The sequence below is a fragment of the Phaethon aethereus genome (assembly GCF_964289735.1).
Source record: "Phaethon aethereus genome assembly, chromosome: 12".
Lineage (NCBI taxonomy): Eukaryota > Metazoa > Chordata > Aves > Phaethontiformes > Phaethontidae > Phaethon > Phaethon aethereus.
This window is the reverse complement of record NC_138588.1, coordinates 15,527,280-15,546,135: the sequence shown is the minus strand read 5'-3', so window position 1 is coordinate 15,546,135 and position 18,856 is coordinate 15,527,280. Positions and strand designations below refer to the sequence as shown.

The following is an 18,856-nucleotide window of genomic DNA, read 5'->3' as shown; positions in this document are numbered from 1 at the left end:
GTAGAACCACTGCTAACTTTATGTCAGTCAATACTTTCTGTGTGCCACTGGCTCTAAAAAGCCAGTTGGCTTTTTTGGCTTCTTTGCCTCTTAAAAGATATACAAGATACAGTTCTAAAGGTTTTTCTATTCCCAGAGATTTACAGAAAGAGAGAAAAGGGTAGAAGGGTATAGTGTGTGAATCCTGCCATTTAGCTTATAGAAAGATTTTTGTAATCAAAAATATCCTTGCCAGAAACAGTTTCAGGTTTCCTTAGTATTTAGAAATCCTTTGCTAAACAAAGTAAAAATGAATGATAAACAAAATCAAGTTTCCTTTGAGCCTGATACTCTTGCAGCTGCACTCCACTTTTAAGAGTAACCCATTAGCAATTAATTTAGAATGACACTGGCAAGCAGTCCTCAGACTTTAATTAATATCTTTTTGACAAGCTCCTAATCTTTCTAGTTAATCAAGTCTCCCTTAAATTAGTTTAACTCTGATTTCACTTACCATTGTAAGCAATTGGCATCAAATCTAGGGTACCTTACAGTACTTCCTCATTTAAAATGCTTTTTAAAAGAGAATATGCAGTTACATTTTACAGAATAGAAACAGCATTTTATGAGGTCACCCTCAATCCAGTTGCAGAGCTGGAAAGAAAATCTAGGTTCCTGAATGCCCTCCTATTGTTCAGTTGACAACAATGGTGCTGTCTCCTGCCTCAGTATCTTGCAAGTAAAGGATTAAATTCTGATTCCAAGTTACATAATTGATTCTTTTCCTTTATGTCACTATCAAGATCTTAGAAAGTTATAGTGTAATACTGTAACTATAATACAGTGAATTATTGTCTGTAAAAGTTACTTAAATAATAATTATCAGTATAGCACAACTTAGGGGTCAACTTTTCATTTAAATTTGTGCTCTTAATATCTGTCTATTTTTGAAAACTTTACCCTTAAAATTCTGTGTCAGTTTTACCCATATGTTTCAAATACAGAACCAATCTACATGAGGACATTACGCAGCCACGTCATTGTGTCCTGTGGAATAGGAGATAATACTGTGAATTGGAAAAAATGCTGAGATAAAATTTCCTTTGACCTCTTGGTAAGTCAACAACTTTTTTATAAGTGTTCTGAAATGTGCTATATGTGTGCCTGTTGCATATGTGTATTATGAGGGAAAAAAAATATTCTTTACTCACCTGAACCTCTTTTCTTATGTAGATGCTGTAATTAGGTAATTTTTGATATCTAAGATCACCTCAACCTTTCTTTCTACTGTGCCTACAAAATAAATTAAGAGGTGCACAAGTTACTGTCAGTAAACTTTGAGTCTGATAGGCTAGTAGGAAAAAGTGCAAAAAATATTTTAAATCAGTAGGAAATTCCTCAGCTGAATTTCTACAATTTTTCCTTAAGTGCTTGCTGCCTGTGTCAGTATCAGCATGCTGAACTAGAGGCGTTATTGCTATGACAATTCTTATGTTTCTGTGGCAATGATAATTCCATTCCAGAAGCCACAAATTAGAAAATGGTTTCTTACAATGAAACACCAAACGAAACACAACATGATCTTCCTCCTTTCTCATGTGTGTCAACTGTAAAAAGTTTCTTTGTCCGGAATGTGGCTCTGATTACATTTCTCTATCCAAAAATAAACATGGTGCAAAAGAAAAGGATATAGGGAGGGGGAAAGCCTGTCAATGGGCCACCCTCAGGAAAACCTCACAAGATCTACTCTCTCTCTGTGCAAGCCATGGAAGAGCTAAGGAAGTGATCCTAGCTTGGTGGTCTTATTTTTAATTAAAACAAATGAGGGTCTTTCAGCTGCTGCAGATAAATATTTGATGAAAAGCGACAGGGACAGATGTCAAAAAACTGTAGTAAATAAAGAATAAGACCAGAGGAGCAAATGTTACAACAGCATTTTATATACAAAAAAAATCACTTTACAGATTTCTGTCAAATATCTTTCCATCCAGGGCCTAATTTTACTAAGGTCATTCCAAAAGTGGGAAGACTAATTCTTCATATTTGTTTTGACAAAGGAGAATTAAAATACTACAAATGCATATGGATAAAGAAGAGTTTTTAAGTCAACTCGTTGCATATTACGTGCTTAAACAAAAAGGTTAGTTTTTGAGCCATTGATGAGACAGAAAACTTCAAAGTCATTTCCATACTTCCATGAGAGTTTATGTTGATTTTAGATTGACTAATAGAGTTTTGCTCCAAAATATATGTTAAGGATGCACAGTGAGAAGGTGCCTAGCAAAATATAATAGCAACATCCCTATTGCAATAATCTATCATAACATTCGTAAGTCATGTCCTTTATGAATGGTTAATTTTCAAAGATGAATGTGGTACCATTCAACCTTTTCCTGTAGTCACAGATGCATTTACCAGTAGACTTCGTTCTAACTTCAAACTTCACCTTGCTCTCAGTGGTGATTTACACAAGATGACCTCCAAAGGTCCCTTTCCACTTCAAATACTCCATGTCTTGATAGCACTGGGTCCAGCTTTAGTTTACCTTTTGGCAAATTCATTTATACCATTCTAAGAAAAAACTGATGTAGTGGAAATAACTTAAAAATAGGCCATAAAAGAAAGCTGAGTCATGAAATGGAAGGAAAATCTCAGTAGCTGGCTCTTTCAGGATTAATGTCTTCATTGTTAGCATCATATTGGCATTGCCTGCTAGTTTAAGGTCTGATCTTGCCATTCGTGGGTAAAATGGATATTTCCATCGCGTCCAATGTGAATTATACATCTGGGTGTGAAAGAACTGATTTTATAAGTAGGCCTTACCAAACTGTAGAGTGAGCATGAACCACTGGAGTTTCAATGGAAATATTTAATGTGGCACCAACATTTAAAAATAGCACGGTGATTCAGGTCACCAGAAGCTGGATAAATTGGTGTAATCCAAATTCTGAAAATATAGTGTTATAAATTAATGGAGTCCTGAAATGTACTGAATAATATATTACTAGTAATATATATAATGTATAATAACTCTTAAGATGGTTAAGAAGAAAAAGTAAAAAGTTGATTGACTGCAGTGCATAAGGGTCTACATGGGGATACTATATAGAGCTATAGAGTCAAACAATAGGCACAGGTGAAAGCAGAGCAACATCTGGTGACATAAAACAAAAGTTAAACAAGTTCAGATGAGAAAGAAATTTTAAACACTAAGGAAAAGTGTTCACTTAGATTGCAGTGAACTTTCCATAACTGGAGGTAATTAAATCAACCTAGAATTCTAATGACTAGGTATTGGTTAAATTGAGAGGTGTGGACCTCCACAAAAACTACAGGAGGTACTTCCTAACTTGCAGAAGGTCAAAATAAATGATCATAATTGTCTCTTCTGGTCACAGCACCTGTGAGTTTGTAGTGTTCAGCATAACGTTGTATCCCCAAGACTCTTGAGGTTTTCTGAAGCTAACACAAAACTCCTAATCCATGGGTCATGCAAAATACCCGCCCTTTCCGTTGTTTCAAATTTCAGACAAAAGCGAAGAGTGATAGTCTCAAGTGCAAAACAATCAGACAGGTAAATTTGAATTTGAGGATCAGACATAAAGCATTCAATAGTAACCTTGCTTGGCACAAATTTACTTGTCATCTGATGGAACCAATCTGAACCCAACAAGCTCCCAGAGATAACAGTTTGTCAATTTCCCATTTCAAAGGCAGTGTGATTATTGGAAGCTTCCAGATATATCACATGGAAATCAAACTTGCAGCAAACTTTCTGATAAAGGCCTAAGCCTAATTCCATTGATGTCAATGACAAACCCCCACAGCTTTCAACAGAAGTTGAGTGAGGCTCAAGGTGAAAACTCTGAGAACAGTTATAATCAACTCAATCCCCGGTTAGGACAGAAAAAATGTGAGAGAATTCTTTACACGTGGTGCCTGGGTTGAGAATTCAGAGTGAATTGCAAGGATCTCTGACACTGAACACTTTAAGGGACCCTTACAGAAGCTGATAGCATTTGGCAAGGTCAGCATGTCCCCAGTTAGCATGGTATTACCTTGCCCAGCTGAGAACTTACATGGAACCTGACAGCAGTTACGCTCTTTATTTAGCCTCAAGCTATCTATAGGCTGTCAACCCAAGCTGCAGCCAAACTGTTGTACTGGAGTGTAAACACACAGACTGTGGCTGATGAAGCAATAATAAAATGAGTAGGCAGAGAGGGGACAATAACTTTACCTCTGTTTTCTAAACAAGTGTAAAGACTACAAAATGTACAATGCCAAATCTATGGCATGTCCAGTGCAAGACATGAGAGAGGCAGGAAATTGATATATATGCTGCCTCTGTATGTCTCTCAAGCTGGCTGCAGCTAGAATGTGATTCATCCTCAGGTCAACAAAGTGACTACACTGGATTGACATGCACCAATTGCAGATAAACACTCAAAATACCTGTACACTAGTTCTAAGCTATTGGAGCTATGTCCAAGCAGTATTGTCATTTACACAGACAGAAACTGAGCAACTTGTGTTCTAAGGAACTTCCCTTCTATTTTTCAGAGTGCAAAGGAAATGGATGGTAGACACGTTTGGTGTTCCTAACCATCAGTGATGTGTTTTATAGAGAACCACTTCTGTAAAGACTTCTATGCTGGGTGAAATATAAGCAAAGAGGAAAAAACAAGTTTTCTCCAATTCATTGTTAAAAAAGGTAAGGAGAAGGCCCCAGAATAATAATCACTCCTTCCTCGCGTTTACAGATGAGGTTACAGCAGACAGAAATGAAAGGACTCACCAAGGTTATGCCACACAGTCAGGATTTAAACTCGGAACTTCTGAATCGAACCCCAGTGCCTGAACCACACATTCATTTTCTTCACTGTATTCCCCCACAGTCATAGGCCATGTGGCCACTATTGGTGAAATGAAAAACAGGTGCAGATCCATGAACAGATGGGAGACCAGCCCTGGCTGATCTCTGGAGGATAACACAGGGTTGCTTTCTGGCAAAGAGGATTCCAAAGAATCACAGAGGCAGCACCCCTGCCCTAAAACTGAAGCTGCTCTGCCTCACATTAAATGTTATCTCCACCAGCCCAGAAAGTGGGAGTTTTGAGGCACGGTCTGTTGTCTGTCAGCAAAGGACACTGCTTTACTGACCTCTCAGACTTGCAGTATTGACATCTCTGTTTTTCAGGCATGCCTATAAAGATCGTATAAGACTAATTGCAATTCCATTCTTTGCAGTAACTGCAGCCAGTGTTTCTAAATTGCTGAAACATAACATTTGTTCCCTTGAATAGACAACTTTGGTATGTCTAACCCTCAAAAAATGCTGTTAGTCATATGCAGGATCTTTCTCTGGGAAAATCACTAGTGGTATGGAACAAATCAGCCAGGTAAGTTGAATAATATATTTGTTCTGGATCTGTAAGGACAAATCTACTTTCGCTTTCCAGTTCCTGGGGGGCTGATGGGTTACTCCACTCTATGTGGTTAAACAAAGAACTTGGACTACTTTCTCAGTGGAAGAATGATAGTAGATAACTAATATGGCAATTGCTTGGTTCTAAGCACAGGATGGAGTGCTAGAATGCAAAGTACTTCCCTGCCTTGTGTGACCCCCAGTTATAGTCCCTGCATTGTACAAGACACATTCTCCCTGCATGTGTCACCTGACACATCAGCCAAAAGTATTAGAGAAGGCATGGCAATCCTTAGTTTCCGCAGGGCAGATATCAAACCCAAGAGGATAGCGGCTGCAAGAGGACAGGGTATGTTTCATCTTAGATACTGCTGGTTCCAGGCTTCTCAAAGGTTTCTTTGCTGCTTACAAAAATGCTCTCTCAGTGCTTTGTCTGAGAGACATTAGTTGTCCTTGTTAAAGCTGCTTTTACAGCAAAAATGCATGTCCACTTGTGCCAAGAAACTCAAATGAGACCTGACTCTTTCTTTAGACTATTTAAATTGGGTCCACAAAACCCAATTTGCAGCAGTAGGCCAAAACCACACTGCTAACATACACGTATTCTGTTCATGTTGAAATGTAAATCAAATTGGTTGGGAAAAATCTATCTTATCCCAGTTTTAGTCAGGTTTTGAAGGAAAAATATTCTCTACAGATGACACTAACAGAATTTAAAGGGAAGACCACTCAGGACACTGGGAATCTCAAACTGCTTGGCCTCAGGTTCTCCGATTTGTTCTTCTCAGTTTCATGCTTGCTCTTTGAGAAACAAAGAAGAGCATTTCCTTCATTTTGAACTAGGATTTCTCTTCCAGACGAACATTTGTGAAAGCAGCTAGAAGTGGAATGTTCCCAAACCCCCATTTGGAGCCAAGTATATAATTATGGAGTCAGTCATGACACCACTTTACAGAGAACAGACAATGAGTTTTGGATCTAGTAAGTACCTTTCCTCCCTGCAAATAAGTTCCTTTCCCCCATTCTTTTGGAAACATCTCAGTCTGTATTGGAAACAGAGGATGTAATTTATTTTTATCGCCTTCCCTGTCAAACTGGCCAACTGCCACAGGGTTCTGCTTTCAGATGTAGCAAGAGGCAGGAGAATCACAATGAAGAACCATTCATTTCAGTGGCTCCTCCTCTGTTTCCTTATCTTATTTTGAGGCTACCTACTGTGCTATCTTATCACTCTTTCTAATCCTGCAAAACTTCTCTGCAACTTGACCCCTCTGCAGAAAGAGCTGACCTGCTTAGACCTCCGTGCTTCTCTACTCCTGCTCCCTTCCTTGCAGAGCAAGTCACTCCTTCCTTTGTTACTTGAGAACTCCTTTTTCACTGCCTATCTTGCCCCCTCACTCCTTTTCCTAGCTCTTTACATTGCGTTACATTTCCTAGCAGAATGTACATTCAGCTGTGTGGCCTCCTTGGGGTATGCTAATTTCTCACTGTCCAGCCTGCCCTTTGATGTCCGCTGAAGAAGGATACATCTTCTTTTCCATCCCTTCACATGTGCCTATTAATTACTCTCTCCAGAGAGACTGTTTACTGACTATCACTCTGTTTACAGTTGAATGCAGCTAAACATTTGGTCTTCACAGTTCCCCCTCTTCTACACCACCCACCCAGTTTCTTCCCAGTTGTTGCAAAATGGATGTCTCCAAATCACTTTATAAAGTCACAGATGCAGCATATTTAAGTTCCCACACCCAGCCTCCTGCTCACAAACACTGTTTCTGCTTCACTTACAGAGACGTAAAGAAAGACTTTGTATTTTTGTCTCCAGTTCTCCAATAAAAAAGCAGCAGTGAGGCTTAACAATTTGACCTTTCTGTTGCACATATTCCTACCTTGAGTATTGTAGAAAACCCAGAAAGATCTGTAAGCATCAGACTTCTGACCTGTGAAGAAATAATACAAATTCAGTATGAAGTATAGGAGTATGTCCACTGAAATGAGAAGGGCTATCCTATGCATAAACTGCATATATGTCTGCATGGGGTCATGGGCCCTTGGACAGAGGGAATTTTAGTAGACTGGGGAGGCGATAAAAATTACTCTAACAAATGTATAGAAGAGAAGAATTATATGGTTATAGTGCAGCATTTCAGATCTAAGATTAAAATTCATTCAGATGTCCTTCTCATTCCACATCGAGCTTAAAATATTACAAGGTAATATGAAATGAATTTAAAACAAATGTGGGCTAAATCATGTTTTTTCCAATGAACAGATTATTGTCAATCTTTTGCCTTAAAACAGTATTTGGGGAAAGAAAGGAAGCAGATATCTCAAAGAGTTTAGGAATTGATTTATGACAAGGTGTATGAAGCTCACTGAGTGTGAGCATGAGCAGGAAAGAGAGGAAGGCTGTCAGTAGGAGGGTCATGCACTTGTACAGTTCAACAGTGGAACAACCCAAATACCCCAAACCATTTCATTTGTGTTTTGGCATGGCATCCTTCTCTGTACAATTAGAGATGGTTACATTTCCCGTGGGTAAGGTTGCCTGCTACTTTCCAATTTCAGCTCCTGCTTTTGGTGCCTATGACTTTACAGATTTTAACTATGAGAACAAATTTTCCATTCTGAGAATTTGGGTTGAAATCTTTTAAGATTTTCAGCAAAAATAATCCAGCCTTTCTAATAACTTGATCAAGAAGAACTGCTGGTTTGTGCATGTTCCTTTTTTGTTAATATTACTGAGGAATTTTACTGCCCATTAATTTACTGCTCACAAATTAGAATGATAACAGAGTATTTGTAGGTCCTTGTATCAGGAATGTTCCATTTCATTGAAAATTGCCTAAAAAAGCTACTGGTTTAATAAGCATATGTTCAGTATAGGCTTATTAGATCTCGGTTGAACAAGACTTCCCATCTAATTACTCCTTCCAGCCCTCAAGGTGATTGTTATGCTGGATGCCGAACGGAGAAGGACAGACTCTCTGTTCTGCTGTCCCCGCTGCTCTCTTCCACAGGATGAGGAGGAAGAGTCAGTTGCTGTTTTACCTGAACAAGGCAGCCCCAACACTGGCCTGGAAGGTACAGAAGTCAATATGCATCTGTCTGGAAGGGAAGGACTGAAGCTAGAGCTGTAAGCCTGAAGGGACAAATCCTCAAGGATGGGCAAGGGGCCAGGCAAGAAGTGGCACAGGTAAGGAAGGCAGAAGTGTCTCTGACACTTACTGTGGATGCTGGAACCTAGCATTGTTGAGTCTTGAGTCTCACCATTGCTCTTCATGCTGGAGCAGTAAACCTGCACCACACTAATAATTCAGTTAGTTAATTAGCAGAGGCGTGTACCTGGAAATTAAAAGTTTTAAGCTTGCTTATAACCGACACATTTTGGAGACCATACCTTATGCAACAGAAACTGGGGGGGGAGCCCAGGGCAAGGACCAGGGAGGAAGGAGGTCCTGGAAGACCTGTGGAAGCACATACAGACAGCCACTTTACATAGTGTGTGGTTGTGGTTATTTTTCATCAGTTAACCTGGATATGCAAAATAGCTACACCGGAAAAATAGACAGCAAAGTTTAACAGAGACATGTCATTTTTGGTTTCATTCACACTCTTTTTTCCCCCCGATACCCCTGATACTCCTGTAAATGCAGGATCTGTATTTATATCCAAAAAACTTTATAATGAGAGCTTTATTAACACATTTGTTATCCTTCTATATAATAGGATAATGATGACCAGCTGGCTACAGATAATGACAGGCACTAATTTATATTGGATTACTACCTTGATATTCTGTAGGCTGTCACTTTTTTATTTTTTTCCATTTTTAGCATTCTTGCCCAGTTTTGTGCTTGCATTTTATGATGCTCACATTTACTATTCTTGCATGCTAGGAAAGGAATGAGCATTTTAAAAGCTTTATGTTTAATTCCACTTTCAACTATTAATTAGTCATGTAAACAAATTAAATGGACATTTAATTAAATGCTACCCTTTTAAAAGGGTAAACTGGAAGCAGAGACCATCAACTTAAAACTAATATTGTGTGCATTTATCTTAATTTCAGGTAGTGGTAAGGATTCATGTACTTCAGCTGTTGTATTCATAATCAGATACATGAGCATTTATGTCTTTGTAGCGTACAGAAAATCAGTTAAGATGTGAGCTCTCTTCTGCTAGGTACTGTACACACAAAACTTGAAGTGTATCTGCAAGACTTCCTTCCTTTCTTTGTCACCTTTAAAAGAAAATCTTGCGATAGCCTCTTCAGCTTTTGCAGGTGTGAACTGACCATTCTGGTGACAATTTGAAACATGATCCAAAGATTTCCCCGACCTCATAATTTTATATTTATAGATCAGAGATTTCTCTCCTGTAGAGCGAGTTTTCAGTATTTTGAGATGGGGATTTTTCGTTATAGCACATTAAGGTTCTACTCTGAGTGAATGAGACCGATCCAGTAAATATCAAGCCCACAAATGCCCAAAAGAACTCATCTGATTTTGAAAGCAGTTATTTCAGCGGTCAGAGAAAATAATTTGGGAGTAGTCTGGAGCACCTAATCTGGTTGTGCAGCAAACAGTTGGCTATTTGGTATCTTTCCAACAAACACACAAACTAGGTCTAGTGATTAATTCTGCTTCTGTGATAAGCTAATGTTTCTGTTACTGTTCATCTCTGCTTATTTATGGGTGCTGGGGAGTAAAATGCACAGCAATATTCTACTCCTCAGACATCTCATTCTACAGATGAGTTTATAACCTCATGTTTGGAGAACTTAGTTTTATAATGGTTGCTACAGACTCATTCATGTTCTTCAAATTTCTTTACTTGTATTTGAATATAAAAGACTAACCTTCTACACTTCTACCACAAGTATTTCTTTTTCCCTTTTGCATTTAATGCAACATTGTGTGTCAAAACTACCATGACCATAAGGAACACTTAAAGATTTACTTGTATATACATAAGAAATCAGCTAACTAATAAATCAGTCTGTTCTGGCATTTCTAAGAGTCTTCCTTACGCATTAAAATATAGTGAAGGGGACAGAAAAAGACTCAGCACAAAAAAAGGCATGTAGGGCCAAAAAAATTCATGTTACCAAGTTAGCAAGACACTGTTATGTTCATTTTGTACATGAGTTTAATGTCATGTCCATTTACTTTGAATTTTTTTTTTTTTCAAGAGCTGCATTATTGAGTTTTCCAAAACAAATATTATTTGTTATTCAGAGCTTTGATGGAAACAGAAAGCTCCAGCTATAGGATCTGCATAGGTTTCTCATGCTTTTCTAAAGTCCAGGACTAGCAGGGGTCTATTTCTAAGATAGATTGAATTTTGAGTTATATTGTAAATTATTTTCTCATCTGTTCAGTCACATTTGGCAGTAGTTACTGTTATGACTGAGATAGTTTATATTTAATTTCCTTTTGTCTTTATATGTTTAGGTGATACTGTTAAAAATATAGTTTATGTCTCCTGAAACAGCCTTGGTATTCTTGTTTCTCTAGTTTACCTGAAATAACCAGAATTCCAAATACTTAGCTCAGCCACTGAATTTCTAACGTATGCGCCCTCCAGGATCAGTTCTGATCAACATTTTGAGAGATGTTTTTATTTCACTTGATATTTGGTATAATTTTTTAAAGACTTTTTTCAAATCAGTTTTTATTTAACAGATGTTGTTAATTGTATCAAAACATTTGAAAAGTCAGGATTAAGAGAGAATTGAAAACAATTCTGTTTACAACACAGATGATTTGCAGTTCCAGAGCCTCAGGCCTCGCCTGTACAGTTTATGACCAATACAAACAATCCCAGGTGACTGCAATCAAACAGCTAAACTAGCTGAAGTCATACTGAACATTCACATGCAGTTGCTTGTGATATCAGTTGAACAGTATATTCGTGTCTTAACCAGGGAATAAACTCAACAGTATTTTGCAATGGTATCCAGGTTGACAGTGGGATTAACTTCAGTAAAACAAATGGTGTTTGAACAGTAAAAAACACCCCTGCAAATGACATCTGATCTATATGCTCTTTTGACAGTGGAAATGTGAAGGGAAGAGAAGAAAGGATTGTAGCAGTCTCCTATTAGCACCATTTTCCCACTTCCTGGGAAACTTTTCCCTCACTGCACTGAGCGGGCAAGCAGCAGGAAGGCAAGAGCCGGTGCTGTGCCACTCCCCAGGGACACGAGGTGCTGCAAGCTTCCATCCCTGTGTTAGTGATGCCCTGCAACTAGGGCAGCTGCGTTGTGGCACTCAGCTCTGGCCATCTTGTCTGTATGGAGGCAGGAAGGTGTCAACTTGCTTATTCATTCCTGTTGGGCCTTCTCGAACACCTCACTGGTAATGCTGCCAGGCTTTAAAATTAGGAGAAATTATTTCTTCCTTTTACAGGACATTTTAGTATCCAGAGGTTAGGTATATTAGAAAGTATAAGGTACTAGCGTTACAAACAAAAAAAGCAAAGTTGACCATCAAGTACCTAGGTGGTCTTTTACAGACTGTTGCATTTTATTTTTGTTCTGACATGATTTCCAGATGCTAATGGGGAAAATGTTAATGTTGATTAATTCTTGGGGAAATTACATATAGTGAATCTAGAATCTTCTTTTTAACAGCATCTACTTGGTGCCAGGGGAGAAAAGATGGGAGTCCATTTTAAGACTTTCACAATGCTTTAGGTTTACAGGAAAGCTTTCCTACTGTACTCCAAATGCTTATTCTAGCAGAATTGTATTTAACAAAGGCATCCCAACATGCATCTCTTCCACACAAAAAGAAGAAAGAGGAAATGATGAAAAAAAGGAAATTAAAAAAAAATATGGACTTGGCAATCTGAAAATACATGCAAACAGGACAGCGGAAGTATGGTAAAGGGAAGATGAAAAGGGGGAAAACACCATTTTTACTCTCTCTAAAAGAAGTGATAAACTTGTAGTAAGTCTCATTCAGAAAAGGGGAGAGAAGTGTTGATGGATGCTCAAAGGCTGGATTTAGAATTATTACTCGAGTAAGTTAGAATTGAGAATGTGTACTGTGGAAGGCACTAGGCCACCTCTTCCACAGCTACTGCTAAAGACATACTAAAACAACGTACTTACATAGCAGAGTAATCTCCTGTGTTTGGCCAGACCACATTAGAGATTTGCCTGTGGTAGAAGTGCTGGCATATTAGAACCTGTACATGCATGCTGACAAGTCTTCTACAATGTGAACTAGATCTCAACATAATAATTTGCTTTTCTAAGGTTACAAAGGACAGTTATCATGTGTCAGAAATGATGCAGTACACAGCAGCCATACTGACTGACCATACACCACATTCAGTTAAACATCGTAACATTTTTTATATATATATACACACATACTATCTCTGTTTGCTTTTGTCTTTGATGTGCTTTTCCCAGTGATATTTAGAGGTGAAAAAACTCAAGGTTCTACGAAGTCTGCTCGTTACTTCATGTTTTTGGCTTAAACAGTTGTGGACTAGAAATTGCATGAAGATTTCACCACTCTCTGTGTATGCCTTGAAGATTGTACACTTCCATTTTTTTTTGCACCAACGGAGAGAAAAATTGTAAAGAATGTGAAAATTTTCATTTCAAGCTTAAGCTACAGACTCCCCCCAACCCCCCCGCTTTTTTTTTTTTTTTTTTCATAAAACCTACGTAGATGCATCAATCAATTCAGAAGTAACTCAACACTGAACTTCAATGTGCAAAAGGGACTTGGATCTTAGAAACCTAACTTAAGGACAGGCAAAGCAAAGGAACAAGATGTAGCAGGAGGCACATGCTGACAGGATCAGCTTCTCCTCCCTGGTTTGCTATTTGCCTGTGCAATCCCTTTCTGCACAGCAGCAAATGCAGGTTAGGTACTGTTCCTCCTCAGCTCACTGGGAATTTCTGTATTGGCTTCACAGCAAATAGCAACAATGCTTCAAGCAACAAGTTGTGCCTGCAACTTACACGGTGTACCTTGAGAATGTATGTTAGGTTTTATTCAGGTAAAGGCTGGAGTGATTTTTGCTGGTGTTTTTCAAGCAACACATTACCTCTGAGGAGAAATTTAAAAAACTCACTGATTTACCATGTTAAAAAAAGATGGCACATTTATTGCTACATAAATGTTATATACATAGTGTTTTCTGTTACATTGACAGAAATTTTTTTGAACTTCTTGCTGCTGGTTGGAAAGGTTTATCAGCAATACCTTGAAATTTGACACAGGGTACAAATCTGCAATAAACCAACAATGGAAACTGGAGAACAAGATGAGAAGCAATTCATCTCGGACAATTAGCTCTTACAATACTCCATAGGTACTACACGGTATGCTAGAACCCTACTATGGTCTTACAATGCTATTGTAAATTTCTGATATTAATGAACAGGTTATGGTAAATAACCCTACATTTTTACTACCTAATATAGTAAAATAAAGTAAGAAACTTTTTACTGAAAACTTTTTTGATTTCAAAAATCTAGAAAGAGTAATATTTAGAATTCAAGAAATTTTCTTACAAGATTATTGTATAAAAGACTAGCTACAGTGAAAAATAAGCCAAATGTTTTTTTCTTTCTATTTTATGAAGGAAAGCTTCTGGGCATACTGCAAAGTCTAATATAGCCAAAAAGACAACAAGCTTAGAAGGAAAAAGGCCAGGCAGTGGCACGTGATCACTTTCACACGTCATAAGCAACAAATTTGTTTAGCTGATAAACACTGAAATGAAGAACAAGGCCACAGATATAATCAGGTGTTATTTGATGATATATGCAAATTAAAGTAATAGAAATGAGTCCACTAATTCCACAAACTGTTTTGTTAGGAACCATCCAAAACATGAGCTTAAATTCATTATTTTATTTTAACAATCCATCTTTTGTTCTTCCAAATTAAATGACTTCATAAAAATTACTGGTTTGTTCCTGTTTTGTGTGTGAACCAATTGCCAGTGATGAAAGATGCACTATATAAACAATAGCTCAGACAACCTTGGCTGAGGAAATTTCCTCCCATGGTCATTGCAGTGGAAGACAGTTTCCATGGAAGTTCAAAAGGATTTTAACCATTTCAACACATCTGTGACAAAGGAATACTTATGGACACTGTTCTGGTAGAGAAACATTGAAAGGTTCAATGCTAATATGGCTTGGGAGGGGGCATTAGTTTGCATTTGATTCACACTATTTTTTTTTTCTCCACTGACAAGCCATACAAAGATGACAAGATAATTAATGTATACAGTAAGAAAAAACTGGTGACCATTGCTCTTATACTCCATTATGTAAGGAAGCCCACCTTACTGGTGGCTATATCATCACACTACCTGCCATGGTGAATTTAGGATTTTACTATTCACCAAAATTACAGCCTGAAAAAAATCTCCTTTGTATTTTAATGCATTTTGTGCTTACGTACAGCTAACACTTTACATGTACTATATGTAGTACTTACTGCTCGGAAAACAAAGCAATTCTAACAAAGTAGATTCTCCCCACCCAATTTACACTTCACGTTACAAGCTTTACTATGAAGCCTAGAAGCCTAAAAAGGTTTTGTTTATAATTAGAAAAAAAAAAGTTTGAGGAAAGTCTGAGGGAAAGTAAAAATCACTTCTTAAATCCAAGAGATGTTATGGTCACAGTATTGCTCCTGCCTGCAGCCTTCACGAGGGCTCTTCCTGGCTTGAAGCATGGAGCTCAGTATGGAAGGGTACCTATGACCATAACTGTTCAGGTTACCAGAGACCAAAAATAACATAAAAAAAGCTATACCAAAGAATAGTTTCCTATTGCATGGAAAACACTAGTCATATGGCAAAAGGAGAGGAAAGGACAACAAAAGACTTTTCCCTTCCTTTTTTAAGACACTAATAGGTATGCTGGGAATGCTACGGGTCGACGGTTGTCACTGCTTTGTTCTCTGAATGTGAACAGCTTTAGTAAATGCTGGCATCCAGCTGAAGTTTTATCAGCTTTTAACATGTTAACTTTTCCCTTTATATGTAGACCTTTACAGTTCCATAACAATAAATAAAATTTGTAGTTACAATGCATTTGTCAATTCAGTTTAGGCACAAGGCAACTTCCACAATGAGTGGAGAGATCACAACAGTCTCTGATTGTGCAGAAGCGACACACTGCTTGCAACAGAATGATATGTTCAGAGCATTTCATGGGCTGAAATTCGATCTGAAGATCTTGTATCTTCAATCCTGATGCAGGTGTTGACCAGTAGCTTTGATCATAAGATTGCATTTGGGTTTCTTGCTTCAAGTGTTTTCTCCTGTCAGGTTTGTGTCTTCATATAATGTTAGTTGTCTGTGTCCTTGTGAAGAAAGGTCACCTTCTGTGTATCCTGCCAATAGTTCTGGAATTCTAGAAAGAAATTTGGGAGAAGAGAAGGGGGTATTAGGAAAAGAATCAGTAAGAAGCATAATACCAACACTAGAGAACTACTTTAAATTGTGTCTTACGGCTTTTTCAGTCAGTTGAGTGCAAAAGAAACGGAGAGGCCTTGAAATACCTTCTTCCCAGAGATACCCATCCTGAAGAAGATGGCTGAACAGTTTAGTATCAGGAACATTCTATTAGGACTCTCTGGATATGGGAGCAGGAATAATCTGCAAATCTCAGACCTTTGTGTTTGACTTTGTTCTCTAAGAAGCAGGAGATGGTACCTAGCTTGATCTCTGCTGTTGAAGGTACGCACTGCCATATACCTAATGAGCCTATACAGACTTTTCACGTCAATGTCACACTTCAGTCATCTCACAAAGTTATTACTATTAAAAAAGCAAAGATATAGTAAACTTTTGACAGTGGTTCATCATATTAATACGGCAAGAACAGACTATAATGTCTGCTGTAAATCAAGAATTATCTGACAACTTAGCCGTAGCCTATTGCTCTGGTATGAAACAAAACACATTCAAGAAATTCAAAGGACTTTGTTTTCCTAAAAAGAAAAGCCATTTTGTTTATGAAGATAGAAGCTGCCTTTACGGGATGGGAAAAAAGCACTGACTCAAGTAAGGTTTGCTTTAAATGCCATTTTGCTGCTTTCTAAGGAACACTGGGGAATAATAAACATCCATGGGATACATTCTGGCAAGATGCATGCCTTTACCTTAAGATAAAATAGAAACAAAACAGTCTACGCACACAACAACAAACCTCCCAAAACGTGAAATTTCATAAAGTTGCCGATAAAAGTAAGGGCATTGAACTCTCTTTGAAAGTGGCAACAGTTCTGCTGTTTTGAAAGACATGGAATACCCAGAATTTTTTCTTCTCAAAATCAAGTTTTCCCTAATTATTTAAAAAACCCAATGAACAAACAACATGTAATAAACCCAGAAGACTAAAATTCCTATAAGGCTTCCCCATCAGCACGTCTTAAATGAACTATTGTGTATTGGACTAGATGGGGCTTTTGGAAACACCTGTTTATCTTGCAAAGCTGAAAACATTACGTTTAAAATCTTAACTATCTTCACTAATACAGACTGTGAATTAAGATAGTTAGAAATGATGTGAGTTAGAATGCCTGGCCTTACGCTAGAGAGCAAAACTCTGTGAGATGAGAAGTCTTTCTAACTGTTTGTATCAGCACTAGGAAACAATGCATGGATTTTTAAATGAACTAATGTGATATTTAGACCATTTAAAGATGTGTAATTCATCTCTATTATGCTTGGCTTGTCTAGCGAGCTGTTAACCGTTTCTCTAATGTCATGCCAAGAAGGCCACCTGAGCCAAGAGACACAGCCATGGGCAACAAGGCATGGAAATGAAGAGACCTAAATGACAATTTCTTGGGGGGTTGTTTTATAAACTAAACAAATCGGCATGCTTTCGCTTATGCTCAGAGATACGGAAGTACTTAGAGCATGAAGAAGTTCAGTGCTAGTGGCAGCTCAGTAACTAAGACTAAACAGATCTAGATGTCCCAAATTTTAGCCAATAAAAAGAAAGAAGAGCCATTCCCCTCTAGACAAGACACATACCTGGCTGGTGTTCACATATGACCCATAGGGTTGGTAGTTTCACTCAGGCCAGGGTGGCTTCCTGGGTGTGGTGTTGGCGGCTCTGCCGATACGGCAGAAACTTTTTCTTCTTCCCTTCTCTTAAGGCAGGCTGCTTTAGGGTTTAGGTTTCGTTCTGTAACAGAAAAATTATTCTTAACATCCCATACGCTGGTAACCAAGGGGAGTATCGACACATTGACCACTGTAGTAAAAATAGCTATGCAGCTTCCCTCTTCTAACTACTTAGGCCGCTGTGTTAAAATGCAGGTGTACAAAGGTGCAGACAAGCACTACTGAAAAGCTTACCAGGCATCTTCTAAACTGGTATTTAAAAAAACCAAACACACAAAAAACTGAAACAGCAACAACAAAACAAACAATCAAAAAAACCAAACTCCCAAACTTTACTATCTGCCTACATACATACACCTTCAAAAAACTTTAAAGTGCCTCCCTAGTCACCAGCGGTTGCTGAAGTGCAAAATGAGAACTGTCTGTTATTTACTACGTAATAAAACAGAGATTTCTGTGTTTTGTTGGTATGCTGAAGTCATACCAACCCTACTGACATCACACTAGTTTTAGGAATGCTACTGCTGCTTTCTTCACCTTAAGTATTAGCCTGCTGTTAGAACAGTGGAGGTAGAATGTTCTAAGTCAATTGTTCTTTTCACAACCTCAAGTCTGTGAACTCATCTTGTGCCCATCTCGCTTAAATCAAAACAGTATGATGACAGTCACACAGAGCAGGTGGATTTTTTTTTTAAACCACACTTCTTCTCACATTAAAGTCAGTACTTTATAATAACTAGTTGTGGACCAGCTATCAAGATACCTCCATCAGTATGTTTCCACTTCCCCAATTAGCTTCAATAAATGTCGATTTGGATCTAGTTTTTAAATGATGACAGTTCCTAAAAGTCAACTGTTTCTGTTCTTCAAAACAGCTTTTCACGAATCAGAATAGAGATAATGTAAATTGCAATGGCCAAAAATACAGGCAAGAAGTGTGTAATATATTCTACCAACACATGTTGAATTTAATCAACATTTTGAGGCATTTTTCTAGCTGTCAGTGAATTCTGTTTTGCAGTTTAAGATTGCAGGTAACATTTTAACTGTAAGGAGACTGCCAAAACTGAACAGACAGCACAAGCCCCTCTCTTGCACCGCACAGGCACCCCTCTAGTAATTGTAGTTTGCTGGCATTTTACAAGGGGTAGAATCTAGCTAATCCGGCAGAGGCAATTTTGGACAGACTTTGTAATTCTGCTTTCACCCAAGCCATTATCAACAGCCTCCTACTGCACTTCCTAAGGATGACCGCTCCCAAAGAGTCTAACAGAAAAAAAACTGCTAACTTTTCTTATCACAGTTTTCTTTGTTTAACTGTGG

At 38.0% G+C, this 18,856-nt stretch overlaps 1 protein-coding gene across 7 annotated transcripts in view; it reads right to left on the bottom strand.

Moving 5' to 3' along the window:
* Positions 1-17,268: 17,268 nt before the first annotated feature.
* The window catches only part of TCF12 (transcription factor 12), a gene marked incomplete at its 5' end in the record, with an annotated part of 164,186 nt that continues 162,598 nt past the window's right edge, over positions 17,269-18,856 (bottom strand). For all 7 annotated transcript variants that reach the window (XM_082005128.1, XM_082005129.1, XM_082005131.1 and 4 more), the window contains one exon: positions 17,269-17,594. In XM_082005128.1, coding sequence (XP_081861254.1) covers positions 17,452-17,594 — 143 coding nt within the window. In that variant the 3' untranslated portion in view covers positions 17,269-17,451. The remainder of the gene's footprint in view (positions 17,595-18,856) is intronic.